The 22,016-nt window shown below is 37.9% G+C and overlaps 2 protein-coding genes across 2 annotated transcripts; one reads left to right on the top strand and one right to left on the bottom strand.

The window, feature by feature from the left end:
* The first annotated feature begins 724 nt into the window (after positions 1–724).
* Positions 725–7,964, top strand: zgc:55558 (GTPase KRas). The gene is made up of 5 exons (XM_061712046.1): positions 725–1,014; positions 1,237–1,348; positions 4,278–4,456; positions 6,392–6,551; positions 6,689–7,964. Exons 2-5 carry the CDS (start codon positions 1,238–1,240, stop codon positions 6,800–6,802), a joined length of 564 nt encoding a protein of 187 aa, XP_061568030.1. The 5' UTR covers positions 725–1,014; position 1,237; the 3' UTR covers positions 6,803–7,964.
* A 701-nt stretch (positions 7,965–8,665) lies between these two features.
* pold1 (polymerase (DNA directed), delta 1, catalytic subunit) lies at positions 8,666–20,293 on the bottom strand. Its single transcript, XM_061712044.1, has 27 exons — positions 20,224–20,293; positions 18,642–18,827; positions 18,231–18,344; positions 17,942–18,082; positions 17,599–17,724; positions 17,194–17,362; positions 16,836–16,950; positions 16,520–16,649; positions 16,198–16,364; positions 15,988–16,092; positions 15,098–15,238; positions 14,849–14,959; positions 14,505–14,696; positions 14,339–14,427; positions 14,147–14,263; positions 13,829–13,942; positions 13,486–13,633; positions 12,976–13,071; positions 12,711–12,848; positions 11,816–11,991; positions 10,973–11,125; positions 10,774–10,876; positions 10,537–10,669; positions 9,551–9,664; positions 9,322–9,374; positions 9,015–9,112; positions 8,666–8,920 (listed from the first exon to the last, which is right to left on the bottom strand). Exons 2-27 carry the CDS (start codon positions 18,823–18,825, stop codon positions 8,833–8,835), a joined length of 3,315 nt encoding a protein of 1,104 aa, XP_061568028.1. The 5' UTR covers positions 18,826–18,827; positions 20,224–20,293; the 3' UTR covers positions 8,666–8,832.
* Positions 20,294–22,016: the final 1,723 nt, after the last annotated feature.

Genomic DNA, 22,016 nt, shown 5'->3' with positions numbered 1-22,016 from the left:
AAAATAAAGAACTTCACAATATTCTAATTTTTCTGAGACAGTCCTGTACAGTCTATGATGTAAAGGCAGGCAAGCAGGCGGGGTAGCAGTTACCTATATGTTACTGTCTACCACACAAGAAGATGAGATATATCACTACAGCTGGACCAGGCAAGTGTTATTATTATTAATAATTATTATATATTATTATTATTATTATTATTATTATTATTATTATTATTATTATTATTATTATTATTAATAATAATAATAATAATAATAATAATAATAATAATAATAACAATACTAATCATAATCATAATAATATAATTATAATAATCATAATCAAAATGTTTTATTTTCTAATCATTATGACAATGTTTATTACTAGGTATTCTACTGATGATTACTGACAGTGATCATATATCAGCTCACATCTTCAGAGGACTCGAGTATCCTTCACAGCCATTTTTGGCTCCCAGATCTTTAAGGTGCTTAAGTGTTTTGTTCAACAGTTTAACATGTTGCCTGGGCTGAGCCTGCAGTTCCAAGTTTGGCTACTCTGACAGGAGGACACATAACGTTGTTGAGTGAAAGGCCGCGCCCAAATAAAACATCCCTGTTCCTGATTGGTTGTGATGGCCATATATGGGCGGGGCTAAGAACCAAATCTCTATTCTGATTGGACTAACCGCCCGTCTGTCTGCATGTCATCGTCTGATTGGTTGTTAAAAGGGGATTAACGTGAGAACTGCTCGTTTAGCGAATGAACTGCAGTGAGAAGGTGATTTCTTGGATTTGTGTTTGTAATTTATTTCTAACTTTAAGAAATATTTTTGCACATTAAATCCAGAGGTACCCCATGCTCATATTTTTAGACGTTATTCTTGCCTGACAAAGAAGTAGCGGACAGATACTTAAACATCTCCACAAGTGTTTTGAACAGGGAAACCTTGCTAACGTAATGTCGCAAGCTAATCTCAGTTATCTGTCGTAAACTCAAGTTTAATTCAAGAGTTACAAGTTCCTCCTCAGGTGAGTAAACGCCCATTGTGTTTTTCCTCAAACGTACACATTGACGTCGAACATAAAGAAGACATAACTAACATCTAAGCAGCTAAAGTCAGGGATAAATCTGGGACTGTCTCTTCGCCATGTCGCTTCTTCTTTTCCCTCGTTCTTTAGAGAGGAAGAGCTGGGTTTATGATGGCTGGGTGTTGTAATGATCATGATGTCTACCTGTTGACTGTGTTGCAGCATGACCGAGTACAAGCTGGTGGTGGTCGGGGCCGGGGGGGTGGGCAAGAGCGCCCTCACCATCCAGCTCATCCAGAACCACTTTGTGGACGAATACGACCCGACTATCGAGGTGAGAAGAACCAGCACAATCCGACCCTCTCAGGATCAGGCAGAGTTTAGATAGTTCATACATAACTTTATTTATCCGTTAGGAACCATCAACATCAGCATCAGTGCGTGTACAGCAAACATATGATTTTTGATTTGATTTTGATTTATTTATTCACACTCACATGTGAATTGGTCTCCTGGAGAAGCTTGAAAAAGCTTATGGTAGGAGCCAATGAACATAAATACATAGACAGGAACAGAGGTGTCAAAAGTATTCACATTCATTACTCAGGTAGAAGTATAGATACTAGAGTTTAAAAATACTCTTGTTGAAGTATCAACTCAAGTTTTTTACTCAAGTAAAAGCATAAAAGTACTGGTTTCAAAACTACTTAAAGTGTAAAAGTAATGTAAGGGGGAAAAAAGCCATTAAGGACAAAAGCCATTGAAAATTAATGCATCTTAGTGTAATGCAAATATATTAAAGAACCATATATGTGACTATTGAGCATTAACATGTGTTTCAGAGAGCAGCAGATATGATGACTAGTTGCCTATAAGTATTGTAATGGTGCAAAAAGTCAAACTTCAGAGGCATGTTATCATTTATCCTAACCTTTATTGGAATGTACATCCAAGTTTAGTTGCAGGAATCTGAGGGAACGGATGTAAGAACAAAACTGGACAAGAACATCTGAAACAACCACAACCAAATTCACTCTATCCGGATGGAGCAATTTAACTGGATAGTTTTTTTTTTTTTAAAGGCCGAAATGAAATAGAGTAACGAGGCTGTTTTTAAAATGTAAGGAGTAAAAAGTACAGATAATTGCGTGAAAATGTAAGGAGTAAAAGTAAAAAGTCGTCTGAAAAATAATTACTCCAAGTATAGAAGTATAGATAACCAAAATTTCTACTTAAGTAAGGTAACAAAGTATTTGTACTTCGTTACTTGACACCTCTGGACAGGAATACATACATACATACACACAAAACAATACAACATGCGCATTATACTAGACTACCACTTACATACAACATATCACATTAAAAACACTTAACATGAAACATTTTGTGATCCCGGAGTGTACATTTATATATATGAGCTTAACTATTGATTCTTTAACTGCCGTTTGAATATGAAGATGGACTGTGACTTTTTAAAGCTATTTCATTCAGCTCATTCCAAATCTGTGGTCCCCGACACACAACACTCATACTTGTTCCCACAAGTTTACGTTTTTTCCCTATAATGAGGTGTTTGTGTCTAGTTTTGTGGGTGTGCTGGGGGACGGAGATTGGGATGAGTTGAGTTAATCTGGGATTCAAACCTGAGACCACCTGATATATTGTACACGCATTGTAGAAGTAGTTATATTCTTTGAGGCGAAGAATACCATAGTGGGCAAACGGATGGGAGTAGGTGACTTAAATTCAGTCCAGGAGATGGCACGGATATGTAACAGGACAACACAAAAACAAACCACACATCAATGCAAAGCAACATCCATTGGGCAGTCACAAGTACTGCTGGACTTAGATGTCCATAGCGTAGATAAAATAAGAGAGAAGAGATAAAAATAAGTCCCCCATTAAGTGCATAATGAATACAATAATTTTAAAAATATGTTTAAAAGCGGGTACAAAAAATAAATGCGTAAATCAGCTATTTATGAGTCTGATGGATGAGAGCACAAAGCTTGACATGGCTCTGTTTGTTCTGAGTCAGATTTTAATGACCCAGGTGCTTTTAAAGGTAGGCAAGTCGATATGTTTGTTTTGTATGGTTGAGGGTATTTTTACTAGAATAAAGGCTATGACATTATAGAATAGAATACTTTACGTCTGTTCCAATGGTGACAGAAATTCCTCTTTGACAGGGCTCACAACCACATTCACACATTCCCATGAAGACACATTACAATAGAAAACGAATAAATACATAAAAAATACATTAAAAATAAAAAAACAGTAAATAAGTTAGAACAGACATGACTAGTGCCTGTTAAAAGTGCAACGATCTATTTAATATTGTTCAGAATGATTGTCCTGCACTAAACTAAAGTTTAAGGGCTATTTTAAAAGTTATTGTGTATTTTAACAGCATCAATTTGTTAAATGCTTAGTTATGCACATTTAAAAGGGACAGGAAGTAAACATATTTTGTTGCTTTTTTTTTCTTTAATCTAATCATTACAAATGTAACACAAGTACTTTTAAAGTATCATTTAATATAAAAATATTGTAATGTAAGTAAATGCTATTTATATAGCACCTTTCACAGACAACGAATGTCACAAGGTGCTTCACACAAAAAATAAAACGTAAATAATAACACAAATAAAACACTACAATGAAAGTAGAAATACGATTTAAAAACGAGGTAAAAGCTCCTAGAATAAAAGTACATAAAATCAACATGGTGGTTGTAAAACAATCCTCTCACTACTAATGTTTAAAAGCTTGGAGAAACAGGTGGGTTTTAAGTTTGTTTGTTTGTTGATTTGACTTATAAATTAAGCAATTGGATGGATGCAGAAGACACCATCATGCATGCTGTACCAGAATGATCAATCATGTTGTCACTAATCAGAACAAACGGTTTAAAAGAAGAAAAATAGTGATAAAAGTTAAAGAACAAAGCTTGCCCTCAAGTCAAGCCATTATTGTCATTAATCAACATAAATCAGCACTGCTACCTTTCACCGTCTTGTCTTTGTCCTATATTTCAATTCTCCTTAACTGTAAATCCTTTTTTTTCTTTTCCCGAATATGTGTGATAGTACAAATTTCTTAAAAGAATTCAAGTCTCATCAAGTTTATTACAAAACCTTCCCTTCGAGAAGTTCTTGTTGTTACTTGATCTAACAGCAGAAAGGGCTGGGATCCCAGTGTTGTGATCCACACTTGGCAGATGATCGTGTGAACACTTCAATATTTTGTTGCAGGATTCGTACAGAAAACAGGTAGTAATTGATGGAGAGACCTGCCTATTGGACATCCTGGACACGGCGGGTCAGGAGGAGTACAGCGCCATGAGGGACCAGTATATGAGGACGGGAGAGGGGTTCCTCTGTGTGTTTGCCATCAACAGCGCCAAGTCCTTTGAGGATGTTCACCTTTACAGGTATAACGCCGGCACACATTAGCTCAGACTGCTGTACAGCAAAAGTGGAAAAAGAAATTAAACCACATACAGTATGTTGAACCTGCCACAGTCAAGACATCAGCATACAGAGTAGGTTTAAGCAGCGCTGTTTTCTAATTAGCAGGAACTGTATAGTTATCTATCACATCAGCTGCATGTGGTTACGTGGTCTAAAGGGCCATTTGGACATTTTTTTAACTGATTAAAGCAACATAGAGGAAATGTGTGATGTAAAGATGACTCCTATTCTGGTTCTCGTCATCAAGAAGTGCTACATCCTTATAGTCACAGTGGCTGCATTATTCTGCCTACACATTATATAGTGTTTTGAATCAGTCCCTCACTTTGACATTTATTGGTATGCAAATAATGGCACATGTCTAGTTTAGGGCTTGAACATGTTTCTGCATGCATAGGTGCATACGTGCTTTGCAAACATGTCTACATGTTATGTGGTGGTGTTATCACTTTAAGACATTCTCATACACAATGTGGGACAAACTGAGGCGTTGGATACTTTTGGTTGTCAGTGTTTTAGTGGTTGGACCTTTTTATCTTTACTCTGCTGTAGAAAAGAAATGACCTTCGTTTGTGGTGGAGTGAAACTAAATGCTATGTTCAGCCAATTCTGATACAGTTCTTATTTTGGCAAATATCCCATTTGACAGTTTGCATTGATGTTAACAAGTGTGTTGCATCAGACTTGAATATGAATGTGAGAGTGCTCTGAAATGGCATACGTGTGACAGATACCTCCTAAGCATGTGTCATTTGAATCAGCATTGGAAAACATATTTGCATCACTGTGGAAGCAGGAAATTTAATTGAGGCAAAATAGAAGCAGTCTCATTTCATATATTGGTGATATTTAGTTCCAGAGGACAGCAAAAACTCATCCAGTCATATGTAAAAAGCTGAGAACAGACCTCAGATCTGCATCTGTGGTGAGGAATGGAGCACGGGAACACTTACAACTAAAACAAAAACTGCTGGACATTTAACGGTATTTGCAGAAATGTCAAACTCTCTGAAATGTTTGTTTGGGGGAAAAAAATACAAATATCTAATCAGTCTTATGAATAGCTTCTTTTAAAATTATACTGTAGATCTCTGATCTTTTATCATTTTCAATCAAGCCAAAAAGATTTATCACATTTTTAAACCATAACTTAAAGGAGCCTTGATATGCTTTTCTGTTTTCTGACTCCTCTAAAATGTTATAAAGATGAATGATCAGAAATGCGACTCAAAGTTCAGAAAAATAAGGTGAATGTATTTTATAGAAGAGCCTGATTATTTGTAAAGTCTTGCGGACCGTAGTTTACCAAAGCCTTGCCAGAGTGGTGGCTCTGTCTTGCATTAAACATTATTTTAAGAGCATGGTCTCCATGTGATGAATGTTCCTACAGGAATTTGACAAATCAAGAGGCTGAAAGACTTAAGTAACTCTGCTCTGCCTGATGCAGAACTGTCTCTCTCCTTGTAATTTTCAGCTGTTCTTGCTCTGATAATTTCAGCCTTGAAGTTATTTTGTCTGCAGAACGACTCTAGAAGTATCAAAATAAAATGGCTGGAAATTAGCCCCATATGGCCACTTTTTAAGATATGAGAAGGTTCAATAGCTTTCGTTGAAGCTGCACATCGCCACAATGGGCGATGCATTTCTTGGTAGGTATGCAGAACTCTTACAACTATGTAGGTAGATGACACTGTCTGGAAGTCTGCACGTCCATCTGTGCCGATAATACACCCCAAAGTCACACTATGCTACACACTGCACTATGCTAGGGGTGAGATACTGCTAATCTCATGGGCAAGTGATGCAGCTGAGCCAGATCAGTAACTGTAACCACCTGTTCACCTTGTTGATCAGTCTCAGTATCTGACGGCTTGTTGCATGTGTGTTGGTCTCAGGGAGCAGATCAACAGGGTGAAAGACAGTGACAACGTTCCCATGGTGCTAGTTGGAAACAAGAGCGACCTGAATAGCCGCACAGTGGACGCCAAACAAGCACAGGAGCTGGCACGAAGCTACGGCGTACCGTTCGTGGAGACTTCTGCCAAAACTAGACAAGTATGGAAACGCTCATATTTTACTTGACCGATATTTTCAGTTCATGCATGAGCATGTTTTAAGCACATAAACAGTAATTATGTAGTGATTATGAAATTTTCAGTGTGACCTACATTTCACAATTTTCTGTCTTGCAGGGTGTGGAGGACGCGTTCTATTCGCTAGTGCGGGAGATCAGAAGATACAAGGAGACCAACCGCAGCAACAAGAAAAGCAAGAAGAGCTCTCAGAGACGTTGCACTTTACAATAGCAATGGCACACTGGCAGCCTCCCTGAGAGCACTCGTTTCACTGCCCCTCGTCACCACAAAGCTCCACTGAGCTTTTCACATTTCCACAAGTCTTATTTACTCATCCATGTGCAGTGTCTGTGTTCTTGAAAAGAATTTCATCGTAAATTGAGCATCACTGAACTTTGCACTGAACTTTGCACAGTCACAAAAGATGAACTGAAGTTTAATACTCAGTTTAATAAAATGTCATGTAAAAACTCTGATCTGACTTCCATGAGAGCAAATGGCTTGAATACTTTTTATTTTTCCCGTGTAAACATTTTGACAGAATAGGCTACTGCTCAAAAGCACGTGAGACGTTTAGACATGTCTTGATACATTGTTGTAGCATCTGGAACTTAACACTCTCTCTATATATGTATGTTTTTTTACATGCATACACATATATATGTGTTTGCAGCCTTTCCAGACCCCCGGATGCACTTTAATCATTTCCTGTAATTTTTAAATAAAACTTAACATTAGTGCCACTTTAAAAACGTACTCAGGAATGACTTTAACAGGCGCTGAGTCATCACTGGGCTCCATCAGCAGTCTGATGCCTCTGTCAATTTTTCATCAACTTAATGTTTGAGTTGGCGCATCTGCGATTGTCACCAGTCGCGCTGTATCCCTCCCTCCATCTCCCCTTTAACATGGTTTTCACACCATCTCAGTGTGAGTTTCAGCCATAACTCCGTTTGGTGCACCGCACTATCACACCAGCATGAAGTTAAAGATGTGTGGTACTATGTGCAACATTAATAGCAACCAACAGTAATGTCAGATTGTATGTTATGCTGGATGATAACGATATTCAATAGTGGAACTTTGTTAATGCTAAATCTCTGATAATTGTCACCCTAGATATAATGGGTTGTTAATTTTCTATTTTTCTAGAACTATGGAAAGCATCTCCTGTGTAAGAACAAATGTCTAATAAATAAGTCCTAATTTCAATGATTGTAATTCAATTTCATCCAACCAGCAGGCTCCACACACCTTCACACCTGCTGAAATATCTACAATTATATAAAAGGTGTTTGGAGTGTTTCTATTTAAAAATGCTTTTAAGTTGTTTCACAATTATGTAAAATCTGTTATGCACTCTGTATTGGACAAATAAATATTTACAGCTTGATATTTATTTTATCTAAATGGTGCAACTTCACTAATACAGTATGGAGTTTTTTTTATTCAGAGGTTAAAGAGGTTTGATTTGGGAAAAGTACAGTAATACTGTGTTTCAGCTGGCACAAGAGTTGTTTTGAGTATTAGAATCTGGTGTCTTCGGTTGGGTCCATCAAGGTTGAACTAAAAAAAAAAAACTAACCGAAACAGCCAAGTGAATCACCGCCATGATTTCTTTTTTCCTTTCCCGGATGGCACATATTGCAATGCCTACAATTTTAGGCCTCAGTGGGTTCAAACTGAGGGAAGGTGATTCAGAAAGGGTGAGACATCAGTTTCACCATCACAGAAATGGGCAAAGTTAAGCGTTGGGACAATACATATTCTTTTAGAGTCTATAATCAAATCTGAAAGTGTTCCGACCAAATGTTAGTGGTTGACCAGGCAGTTTAAATTAAATACATCCCTGTCTAGTTTGTGTTACGTGAAAGATAATAGTTATGGTATTTAGCAGCTTACAGAGAAAGAAAGGTGGAAGTGATGTGGTTTGAGGTCAGACATCATCAATTATCAAGTTCCTCTTGACCTCTGCAAGTTTGCAATTTTTTGAATAAGACGTAAAACTGAAACATCAGGTTAACCCACTGTAAGTGTCCTGCTGCACCATCCGGATGTTTTTCCAGTATTCAATGACCATGCAAGACAGTCCAAAAGGAATAAACCATATAACTTTATTTTACAAAAAGACACTACATGTAGTTTTACTGATAATAGAAAACATAGAAAAGGGTACATATATGCATTTTTACAAACATACAAAAGACTGGGAGGATGGGAGTCCAATTTACGAGGAAATGAGGCCCAGCAGCGCATCTTTCTCACCACCCAAAACGAGAGACTAGCTTGCCCTGGTCATCCAGATCTTTCTGAACCTTCTTCCTCATGTAAAAGATGGGACAATCCCGGCTGCAGAGAAGATAACATGCACCGCGTTACTATAAATCTGCAGTGAACTGTCCACAGCTGTAATGAGCTGAAAGCACATGTGGTGTGAGTGTACCTGGTGCAGAGCACGTCCTCGTGGAGGGAGCCCTGGCAGCGCTGACACTGCGTCCACAGACGAGAGAAACGCTCCTCTAATGAGTTCAGGTGGAAGATCTGGAATTTACAGCAGGAGTGTTGAAAACTCAGAGAGAATTTTTAACTCAAATTAGATTAATGACTTTTGTGTAACATAAAAAAAGCCACAAGAGGGCACCGTTGCTTCCAATAAATAGACATTTTTAATGGTAGAGGGTTTTCTTCAGTTGCTTCAGTTGAAAGGCAATTACATCATACAAGACAAATTCATCCGGTTGCTTCTTTACCTCTTTTTGATACAGTTCAGACTCCCGCTTCTTACAAAAGTCACACACAGCCGCTGAAATGACACATTAAACATTAAGTACATATATTTTTTTGCGAATATAACTTGGGTAGATGATTATAACTGTGTTGAGCTATAAGGGGACTTTATGCAAATGCAAAAAGATCAGGCATCATCTAAATGTGAATATCAACGTATAGCAAAACAACAAATAAGACAAACTAACATACCATCATTCTTGAGCACGGCCTTGCAGCCGATGCAGGTGCTTCTCTTCTGAGCAAAAGCCATCAGGCCCCCGACCTTTGAGGTCAAGACAGTCTTACAACGAGTGTGGTCGCCCTCTGAAAAACAACATGGTGTCCAAAATATAAACAACCCTCTTTGCTTTCGTTTGGTTATACTAATATACAATCTTCATCACTACATTTCAACATTAGATTTCTGGATAAAATTGCTCAAATAAGAAGCTGATTGCTTTGTTAGTGAGAATGTTTGGGCTGCAACTAAACCGTTATATCAGTTATTGAAATGATTAATCGAATATCTAAGAAATTCAAAAACTGAAAGAAGTGAAAGAGAACATGAAGTGAGTTCGTGTGAGAGAAGAGGATGTAGAAGACATGATTAGATGGAGATGGATGAGGGAACAGCCAAAAGGAAAAGGGAAGGAAGAGCGGAAAGCAGAGAAATGGAGTTCTGCGCGCATATACAGGTCTTTATGGAGACACCACAGACAATCACACAAAACATTCACCAGCATGTCAAACACTGATTTATACTCTATGGTCAGATATTTCTCATGTTCTCGTTATAGTTACTCCTAAATGGTTGGTGCAAATCAAAAATGTAAAAGGTTTCTAAAGTTAGAAAAAAAGAGCTTTACTGATGGTATATCGTATGATACAAGTGACATTACAGTAAGTGCTCCCTGCGTGACCAATAGCAGCTTTGAGCACTGAGAGTTATGGAGAGTTTTATTGAGGTAAGGACACGTGATAATAACTGAGTCTGAAATTTGTTAGCAAATAATTTTGTCATGGATATTTGTCGAATAGGCTGAATATTTGTTGCAGCCCTACAAACTATATTATACAAAATAACAGTTTTAATGAAGTTAGCCTTTTAAGTGCTTCTGTATTGACAAAAAAAACTAATTATATCTGGATCATGCAAAGAAGCCATGAGAGATCCGGATGCTTTTGCGTTTACATACTTAGCAAGACGCTCTCGGCCTTGCTCTCCCCCAGAATGGGCTCAAATATTCTCAACAGAGGTTTGGACAGCTGCTGCTCCAGGTAGTACTGTGTATCAATGGGGATATTGTTCTCCAACACATAGATGGGGTCCTGAAACAGGCAAAAGAATTAAGATCATCATCAGTAGTAAATGCATATGCTAAGGACGGGGGGAACGTGAAGGGAACATTGTAGACAGAGCTGAGAAAACGCACTTCTGACTTCATGTACGCAGCAGCTCCCTTTGTAGCCTTGATGATGACGTAAGGAACTCTGTCTCCCAGGTTTGGGGCACTGCCTGCATCCCTTTTCCTCATCCTTTAAAAAAAAACAAACACACACATTGCAGGTTCACACACAAGTCTGTTCCCTTTAAATGATATTTGAAACGTGTCAGTGTTTACTAATAAGGACCTTTCAGCCAGCTCCACGTGTGCCTGCTTGGCGGCGTACTCCTGGGCCGTACGCGTCAGCTCCTTCGTGATGACCAGCTGGCTGATGTCGATACGATTGCACAGCAGGTCGGAGATCACTTCTTTAGCATGTTCCACAGCACCTTGAGGGTCTCTACACACCCAAATGGTAAAACAACACTTTAAGGATCCAAAATATTGTTTTTAGAGATTTTTTTTTTGTAAATAAGTTTAGTTTTAACTAGGGATGGGAATCGAGAACCGGTTCTTGTTCAGAACCGGTTCCCAGTGTTTCAATTCCTTGGAATCGTTTGCAAGTTTTACAAACGATTCCCTTTTCAATTCCAGTCGTTTGTAAGGTAAACCCAAGCAATACAAACGCTCCAAAGTCTGGTTACATTTCAGTAAGAAAGACGACAACAGGGCAACTTGCAATACTTGCCAAGTGAATATTTCGTCAAAGGGAGGAAATACTACGAACATGCAAAAACAATAGTGTACACGGCAGCAATAACAATCAATAAATGTGTTTTAGATCCGCTCTGGACCGACGTTAGTAATTCTCAGCCCAGCAGCAACGTGAGCATGTTCTTGGCTAATAATACTGCAGGTAACAAGTTAACTAAGGAACACTGCCTGTCATATTAGTGCCATGTTTTTGTGCTTTTTTTTTCCTCCAAATGAGAATCGATAATGGAATCAATAAAGAACAGAATCGTTAAGCAGAATCGAAAATGGAATTGGAATCATAAAAATCTTATCAATTCCCATCCCTAGTTTTAACTGAAAGGACCTGTTAGGTCTGTAGGCTGAATAAACTGATGTAGTGAGTGAGAGTGTGTACCTGTCGATGAGGATTTTCTGCAGACAGGTGTTGATGAGGTTAGACACCAGAGGGGAATTATCTCTGCGGACAGTCTCAATGCCTTTACAGTCCATCTTTTCATAGTTGTCTGCGCTAGAGGAGAAATACAGGCCTGCATAGCGCTTCTTATTGATCAGCAGGTAAGGGTAGTACACCTGGGGTGATAAGAAAAATAAGCAGTCATTAACTGAATTTTTTTCCTGAGCTACAGTTCAGCCAGAAATGTTTTAAACACTCAGGAAAAGGACTCTCCTGTCTATGAAATAATTTATGAAACACGTCTGAAAAGACAGTGTTGAGCAGTTGAACCGGAGCTTAAACGTTTCATGATGTTAATAACGCATCTACACTTGTGGGCCACATACAAAGATAAAATAGGTACCTTAAGAATAGAAGTGAGACAAACTGTTAATAAAACACTGAGCTTCTTTTTATAAAATATGTGGGGAAAAAGATGATATTAAATCTTAAAGCCTCAGATTTTCAGGGACTTCAAGACCTGACTGTAAAGCCGGGTTGGCTTTAGACTTGAGTCAGGATTTAGGAATTACATTAAATGAACATACTTTGGCTGGATATTAAACTTTTGAATAAGAAAAATGTGTAGATGGAGTTGTTATGTAGCACAGAGACTAAAGTGTCCTGATGAATACCAGCACCATTACAGGACAACGGTGACACTAAGATTTACTCTGACTGTTGATGAAAGATGCCCTGTGCAGTTTTAACTAAAAAAAGCTCAAGACTTTTTAGATTTGCATATAAGTGTAAGTCACTTTTTGAGAGTTGGCACTCGTTTTGATAAAACTGCCAAATACACTTCACTGTATCCCATGACATCTCTAATTATTAAATAGAGTAAACTGAACAATACCTTCTCAAACTCCAGCTTGATGGGTGGTGTAAAATGAGAGGAAACCCACGCAGCTGCTTCCCTCCCGATTTCCATGGCTTCTCCTACAGTTGCAACTCCAAGCTTGACCATGACAGAGTCCGTGTCGCCATAAATGACCTGAACAGGTAAAGTTAAAATGAAATCACTTCATTTGAGTGTTAAAATTACACAGACATAAATCTTATAATACTGAACCAAAATGTTGGCATAGTATTAATGGATGGCTGCCACACATATTCTTCACCTTAGCATCAGCTTGACAACCGTTAGAAAGGGTGTACTTGGACTCCACCAGCTGTTTAGTTTGCTCAATCATCTGTCTTCCAAAACCAGTGACACTCTGGAGGAGACAAAAGCAAAAAATACAATGAATATCACGTAATCTGTTATAGGAGATGTTGGAATGAGCTGCGGCTGACCAGAGCATGAGCTTCAGGTACATTATAAGTAGTTTAAAGTTTAAAGATGGCTCATTTGAAGCAATTCAGAAAAATGTTACTGAGATCATTAAAGAAACAAGTGCTGACTTTCTTTCTCCACCTGTTCTGTGGTTTCCGCTGAAACACTTATCTTCACTTTACATCTTTACTGCTCCTACCAACTTCCCATCTGTGCACAACGGTAAGAAAACGCTACCAAAAATTACAACTGGGTCACTGCACCAGCTGAAAAACAGCTATGCACAGTCAAAACGTGAGGTATCAAAACATAACCTTTCGATCTCCATAGTCGATCAAAAACAGAGAGCTCTCACCTGGGAGATCTCTAAGCAGGGCAGTTTGCCGACCTGGGCCCCCGTGAAGCCGTACACAGAGTTTGCACTGATTTTAAGAGCCAGCTGTCGACCGTCCAGCACTTGCTTCTTGAAAGGGTCCGTTTCTTTCTTAAGCTCCGTTTTGGCCCTGTGGACAAATAATGTAATAATCTGATAAATAACAGCAAATCTAAATTATCTCTCTGAATAACAAGCGGACAAATAACGCGTTTGTGTGTCATCTAAAATTCGGATACGCCCATTTTGTATTTTTTCCCGGTACTTCCATTATTTATACACAATTGATGATATTTCACAAGAGTTCAGGGGAAGCAATTCAAACCTCTTTCGGGCAGACAGCAGGTTCTCCAGGATTTCTGGAAGAAGTCCTTTCCTCACAGAGCTCTTCACAAACTGATCACCTGTTGGAGTCTTAATGAAGTCCTCTGGTGACAGGCTGCAGATATATAACCGTAGTAAAGCCATTAAGAATCAAACTAAGCAGGTAAAACAAATGGACATCACATTTAAGTATCTGTATTTGAATTGGAAGAAAAATAGCTGATGGAAACTGTCATTATTTAATTTGTGACTTACAAAGTGTTTTGTTTTGAGATGACTGCTTGAAGACCAAAAAAAAAAAAAAAAAAGACAAGCTCACCCCAATTTCTCCGCAGAGCCCTTCTGCAGCAGGGTGGTGTAGCACAGATTGTGAGCCATCATAATTGATGGATACAGGGAGGAGAAGTCCAGGGTGGTAATAGGAACACTGTAATATCTATAAAAAGAAAGATAATATGAGAACCTACCCTGCAGCGGGGGCATAAACGACCTGTGGATTTTCAGGACTTACCCCTTCTCTGGTTCGATGACAGTTGCTCCAGTGTAGTCCTCTCCTCCTTCTACCTTTACAACAGGCATGACCAAGTCCTGCTTCATGGCCTAAACAAGAACACACGCATAGTTTCTAAGTCTATTCCAGTCTATATACGGTAACTGTGTCCATTTGTGTTTGTTACCTGTCGTAACAGCTGAGAGACGACTTTGATCTGCTGTCCTCTGGAGAGCAGGTACGTGAGAGGAACGCCCGTCACCCTGGCCATCTCCATGTAGTTAATCACACACATGAGCTTCTGCAGCAAGCGCAGGGGGAGATACGCATCTTTCAGACAGTACACCGCCAAACGCCGGCGAGTCTGTTCATTTCCATTCTGTTGTGGAAGAAAACAGCAGGTGAGAAATATGAGACAAAACGGCACCGATAAAGTATTTCAACCTCCACCCCATTTATGTCTTCATAATAATCAGATCCAAAAACATAAAGAAATATTCTGTATTCATTTAGGTCCCTGGTTTGTGTTACCTGCAGGTCAGTGATGATGGAGTGCTGCACATCCTCCTTCTGTTCTTGTAGAAAATGAAAACTCACAGCATTCAGTGTGTAGGAGCGCAATTTGTAATCCCTTAGAAGCACCTGGGAGAAAAATACCAACCAGACTGTAGTTAAGGAGCTTTGTTTGTTAAGGACAATCCTCTTATAAAGACAATATATTGCATGTCATCTGTACAATAAACTCTAGTTAAAGTAGAATGTACTGTTTTAAGAGCTGACCTGGAGCAGATCAAACTGAACTCGGCCCTCCATGTTGATGGTCTTGTTCTCTCGCCGGCCCATCTGCTTACTTTGGAAATTTGAATCTCTCAAAACTGATTTCATATATCGCACTCGACCCAAGTATGGAAATAAATTCACCTGAAATGAAAACAACATATAACATTGAGTACAGGGGAATATAGAAATGTTTTAACCTAAGTATGAAAGGGAGATTTAACTTGCTGATTATTTTCGTTGGACAAGAATATTTAGGTTTTTAAAAACCCAACATGTTTCGGCGATTACTTCCGCCTTCATCAGTCACTACTATGATTATTGATATTGTTATGATTGTTAATTTTAGATGGCTTTCTGTCTAAAGCTGTTGTAAAGCTGAGAGCAATATTCTTTGATTGCAGGATTTGGTGCGTGACTTATTTATTGCTACCTGCCCTGTATTTATTCTCTAAATGAGAAGATTAGTCATGTCTCGTATCTTGAAAAGCCAGTTGTGTAATTGAAATTTCTGGGTGTGGGATTAACAACCCAAGACACTAAAACGAGTGGAATTATTTGGCTACAAGTTATTGTTGGCAGATCGATGCTGTCGATCTTTTCTCAAGGTATGTCTTAAGTGTTCACCTCAGGTTTAAAGGGAAAACGTGTGGTGACCGATGAAGGCGGAAGTAATCGCAGAAATATGTCAGGTATTTAAAAACCTTAATATTATTGTCCGACGAAAAGAATCGGCAAGTTAAATTGTAAAGCAAAATTAACTTTATTAAATCATGAAAAGGAGAATTTTAGCTTTTTTTTTTTTAAAACAAAATCTTAACCGGCTTGTATGTTTCAGGTTTAACAACCAATAATATTTTAGACCTTAGCATCATGGTGTGGCTTAATCTAACCTTCAAAGTAGCTGCCCTGTTGAGCAAATAGGGAAAGTCGAAGTTCTGGATGTTGTATCCAGTGATGATGTCTGGGTCCACCGTCCTCAAAAACTCAGCCCAGCTCTGCTCTCCAAGAGACAGAACATGTTATTGAAAAGGAAAAAAAGACAACAAAAAGGAAAGTGTCAAAACATTCTTTATGTGTGCCTTTGTGAGGCGGGTTTATACCTGGAGAAGCTGTTTCTCCTGCGTAAAGCACAATATCTGAGAGCCAACGATGCTGGAGCAGGACTGAAGAGTGAAGACGGTGCGGATGAACGGCTCCGTGTCGCCCTGCCGCTGAACCATAGACGCGATCTGAATCACAGGGTCTTTGTCTGCTTCTGGGAAGATTCCTAGAAAGAACAACACCAGGATCAAAATGTGCTGTTACTTTTCATCAGGTTTGACCAGGTCTTAGTCAGTTGTTTAAATACGTTTGTTTGTTGTAAAGGAACATTTTAAGGGTAATACTAATAATAGTAATAACAACAATAAAAATTATAATAACCTTTTCTTCCTGCACACTCTATGTCAAAGCTGAGGACCCTGAGTGGTGCTATCCTCTGCCAGTCCCCTTCTGCAGGGTGACTTATCAAATCCGTCCATCCAATATCCACTTCGTATTGACACAAAGTCACCTGCAAGACAAACACAAGAGGTGGACGTCCATAAATGCATTAGGTAGACATCAAAGTCATACACCTGTATTGAGAGAGAACTAAACTGCTGACCTGTATAGCCATCGTCCTTGTACTTTGATCAAAGGGCAAAACAGACTTAATCAAAAAAGAGAAAAGTAAAAGGGGGGGGGGGGGGGGGGGTACCTTGCCCGGGGACTGGGAATCCATTTCCCCCGTGCTCTTCTCTTCTCGTACTCTGTACTTGCTCTTGGGAAGTTCAATCCAACAGCAGCCCACCACATCACTGTCTACCATAAACCTTCAAATAAGTACATGGAAGTTTAAATGTGAGTGAGTGAGTTTGTCTCGTGAAATTGTAAAGACTCAAATTTGTACAATTTTAATTTCACTAATCAATACAAGTATAATCAAATTTAATATATAATAATGTAAAATACAAGACTGAAAAATAAGTATTGTGAAAAGCCTTGATAAATGAAACACACACTTCATAACTCTTAGCATCGTCCCTTTTTTTGTTCTTTATAAATTAAGTACACACCTAATTTCAAAATCAATGTTAGCTTCATAGGTTGAGTAGGTTTGAAATGAGAAATGTCCAAATTTAAAGCCCTGTTCCAGCAGTCTCTTTGCAGGCGCGATAAGACGAGGCATCGCCATGGTGATCCTTAAGAAATCCAGACTGCGTTGACCATGGTAACCATACATGCCTTTGAAGAAAGAAAAACACAAACTTAATGTTCTCTTATATTACTGGATTACACTGCAGGATGCCAACTTTTGTAATTAAAAAAAAAAAAAAAAATCAATGTTGAAGAGTTTTATCATTAAAAACAAAAATCACACCATGTATGATTGATTGAAAATTCCTTCACAAAATCAAAATAAAGTTTACTTTTCTATAACAAAACAAACCAATAACCAGCTGTACACAACTGGTACTGACTCTCTTTGCGGGTGATGTCGACAGCCAACACTGTGATGGAGATGTTGTCCTTATTGGAGCGCATGTCCTTCAGAACGACAGAGTTCAACTCTCTTTTGAATTCACCCAGGTGCGCTGATGTAAACCCTATTCAAAAAGAAGAAAGAGTATTAGGATCTATAAAAATTTCAAACATTTATTCAATTGTTTACCATCTAAAAACAGAAACTTCAAAGATAGGACAGGTCAGAAAACATGATGGGGTTCAACCAAAGTAGCCAAATTATTGATGAACTTGGCTATGATAAAATGTGGTAAACATAAGCAATACATGTAAGTATTAAAAATAACATCATGTACTCACCATTTGGTGCAGGAACATAGAAGTAAGGTGCAAAGCCATGCACGTGGCAGCACACGCTGTTGCCATTGTCAGTTACCCCAAACATCCGAATGATTGGCACTTTTGCTTGTGACTGGCCGGGCATGCCAGCAACTGATGCACCTGCATGACATGAAAAGGAAACAAACAACCATTTCCTCTCGTGTCAGCTACTCTTATTTGACTTGGCCTTTCCTAGATATTTCAAAGGCAACAAAACAGTCTAGCTTAATCCAGAACTGTGTAAATGTTTTGTGTCTATAATAATTACCCAAATAATGGTCAAGATCAATCTGCTGGAACACAAGTGTATCAGACGATGTGTTCAGTGGGGGGGCATGAGGCCGCCGCCATCGAGGATTAAGGTCTGCTGAAAAAAGATCACCTGAGGACGAGAACATAAAGGAGTTAAAACCAAAAAATGTTATTAATTCTCTGCTAGTTGCAGCTATTTTAAGTACAATTTCAGATCTGCCTTAAGTGGTAGCGCCAGTATAATAGGTTTTTAAGAAGAGTAACTAATAATATTATTGTTCTCAGTCAAGTACAAACTTTACACTGGTTTAACATATGGGACAGTAAAACTCTGGTATATAGACTGGCTTAAGTTATGGATGCCGTGTAAAGGTTGCACCGTTAACATTTATGAAAGAGGTCCCAGTGCTGTCTCTGTAAAACTCACCCACAGGAATGACGTCATGCCCTGCCTGCCCCTCCATCTCCTCTCCATCCATCTCTGCTTCATCAAACATTAACAATTCTTCTTCAAACTGTGATGGACTGTCCTCCCAATCACCAGCTTTTTTACCCCGCTTCCCTTGGGAGGAACCCCCCAGAGGGCCTCCATTACGTCGTTTAAAATCCATGCCTACAAGTCATTCAAAGAAAGAAAAATGTATTAGAAGATGATTTGTTAGGCAACATATATAGACAAATATAAGAGAGAAATTATTCTTTAAATGTTGTATGCAGGTGCAGATGACAGCATGGTAAAAAAAATATTAGAATTTATTAAAGGATAGCCCCTTCAGATGTAACATCTAACTTTCAAGGGGGTCCCATAAAACATACAACATATCACATTACAGTACAGACATACATGACATAAAACAAACAGACATCTTGCTCACCCCCTCCCACACACAACCCCCACCCACATAAGTCTAGTTACAAAGTAGGCTAATTAAATAACCGAAACAATGAGATAAATATAACATAACAGAGATAAAATAAAAAATAAAAAAATAAATAAAATAAATAAATAGAAAAAAGGACACACAAAAAAATACATAAATAAATTAAAAACATAGGCAATTTGTTTTAAGATGAGAATATAATGCCAATTTAAAAAAATGAAAAGAGGTAATAGAACGCAGAAAGAGGGGAAGATTATTCCAATCTGATGGAGCTTTAAAATAAAATGATCTTTTCCCAACCTCTTTTAAAATTGTAGGAACAAAGAAAAAAGGAAAATTCATATGTCTGAGTGAGTATGGAGAATTATATGGAATCATGAGTTATTTTAAATATGGAGGACAGTGAAAATAAACACATTTAAAAAGGAAGGAGGATATTATCTATACTATGCATATCTGTGGCACATACAGGAAAGCATATGCTACAATGGTTTGGATGGGGTGAGCATACTCTTCAATAGTTAAAATCAGCACTGAACTACCAGTAATGAATAAAAAATAAAATAAAAACAAAATGCAGGGCATTTTTCGAGCGACAGTGTAAATTACATGACGGATTCATGGCAGAAAGGAAAGCAGCAGCAAAACATCCATGATTGTCCTTTTAATATTGTTAATCAGCGACCACTTGATCACATCAGCTATTAAATGAAAAACAGAAGTGTCTTAAAAAATAACCTTATATGATTGTTGGAAAGCCCCACAGCCTGCAAACACTGAAGGAGGTTGTAAGTGCAGCTTCACACAACACTTAACCTAATTAGCATCACAAGACCTGCAGGCAGCTGCCAGCCTGTATAACTCTTTCATTCCCTGCATTCAATGTTTACTTTAGATATACATCAGGATCAGTGATCCAGTGGTTTATCAGTCGTGACTATCTTGGTCAAAACTACAGCAGCTCGTTTCCTTTAAAGGGAGCTAAACAGAAAGCTAACGAGGGCGATTGTAAACACAAAACTGTCTGGCGCCATCTAACTAATCTGACACAACATGCAGGTTCCACCTGGATTACATCTGATGTGACCGCTATCAGCGAGTGCTCGTTAGTAATGAAGACGTAAATACCTATGAAAGTCGGTGTTTCCCTACACGAGCCTGACGACAGCTCCCGCCACTGCTCTTCAATCTGCCGACAAACGCGCGGAAAACTTACGTGCCAGTGACGTCACAGAAGGAGCGGAAGTTGGATGAAATTCCGCGGCAAAAAAGGAGGAAGTTGGACAATTTTTTTGTTCCTTCTTTATTGATAATAATAACAATAAATCAACATAGAACGGTTAAATATTGAGATCAACAACTCAACAACTCTTTGTTTAGCAAGTTTCAGGTCATGATTTATATGGATGGTCTGTCACATAATTCTCATTATGGGAAAATATCATATAAAATAAAATGTAAAAATAAATGAAAAAACAGCAAACCCTCCATAGTTTGTTTTAAAAATGAAATAAAAAATTATATAACATCCATACAGGTACTATCATAAGAAAATCAGTCTATAAATGATTTATTTGAAACCATGTCAAAGTCTCTTGCTCTTTAAGTTACAATCTTGTGATTTTTATACGCTTAAGCACTTTTGTTGAAATGTCAACCCCTATGATTATTTTATTTTTATTTAATTTAATCTTGGTTCTTTTATCCTGTTTTCTTGTCCTGTTACCAATTACAAGTTGTTAAGATATATTAAATGTATCTACACGTAGAAGACAAATGTATAGGTATACATATTTGCTTATGTGTTGTGAGCTTGTAATGTTTCAGATGCAAGCTAATGTTTCCTCAAAGGAATTTTGTAAATTAAAATGTTAAATAAAGTTTTTAAAAAATCCATCCATCCATCTCTATGATTTTTTTTCTTCTTTATTGAACACAATAAAACAACATAGAACAGTAATTAAACATCTTCTCGTAAGGATGATATTATACTTAGTAGACATAATATGAAATGCTGTCAAATATAGAGCTATATAGTAAAACAATTAACTATATATTGAAATAAAACACAAACAGGGGGTTTTATAAAGTGCAAACTATAAAAGTATCACGGTATTTAAAATCAGGCAAACAAAAGTGCCAAAAAGAGGAGCAAGGACTGAGGCATGCATCAAAAAAGCAGAAAACAAGATATATCGTCACAAATCTTTTTAGCCATTTTGTTGGAGTCTATTTGTCTTAGGGATAAGAAGAATAATTTAAAATAATTTAAAAACCAATCAAAGTACGGTTTGCTATTCCTCCACTTACTACAATGAATATGATATTTACCCATGAGAATAACTATATTTATTATGTCAGATACATTCAACTTCAAGTTATCTATATAGAAAAAAATATGAGAGATATCAAAGACTGGTATGTCCTCTATTCTAAGTAATAACCAGTTTCTTAATTCTAACCAAAGGTTTCTGGATACAGGACGCAGGAAAAATGAGGAAGTTGGACACAAGAGGGCAATACCCATATTGCTTTTGCAACCACCCTCTATCGGCCAGTCGAGGAACTGCAACAAAACTCCACATGAGGCAAAATGCGGAAGTAAGATGAAAGACATTTGTTTCCAACCCAGCGACCACGTGATTTGTTTTATTTGTGATTTGTTGTATTTTATTTGTTCAGCTCCGAGGATGAAGATCCTTGCATTGTGCTTAACATGGCCACTAATGTTCCAACTGATGCTGCAAAATCTTCAATGCCTTGGTAATCCACTGCTTTCACTTCTTCAGTTTTTTATTTTATTTTCATTGAGTTAGTTACTCTTTTGCCGCTGCCTCTATAGATAATTGCATATAAATTCTGCATTCTGTACCACAGGTTATACTGCATCTTTCTGCAAATATTGAGATCTGACTTAATTG

This window comes from Cololabis saira, chromosome 21 (assembly GCF_033807715.1).
Source record: "Cololabis saira isolate AMF1-May2022 chromosome 21, fColSai1.1, whole genome shotgun sequence".
Lineage (NCBI taxonomy): Eukaryota > Metazoa > Chordata > Actinopteri > Beloniformes > Belonidae > Cololabis > Cololabis saira.
The sequence above is the reverse complement of the archived record's forward strand: the minus strand, read 5'-3'. Positions and strand labels throughout refer to the sequence as shown.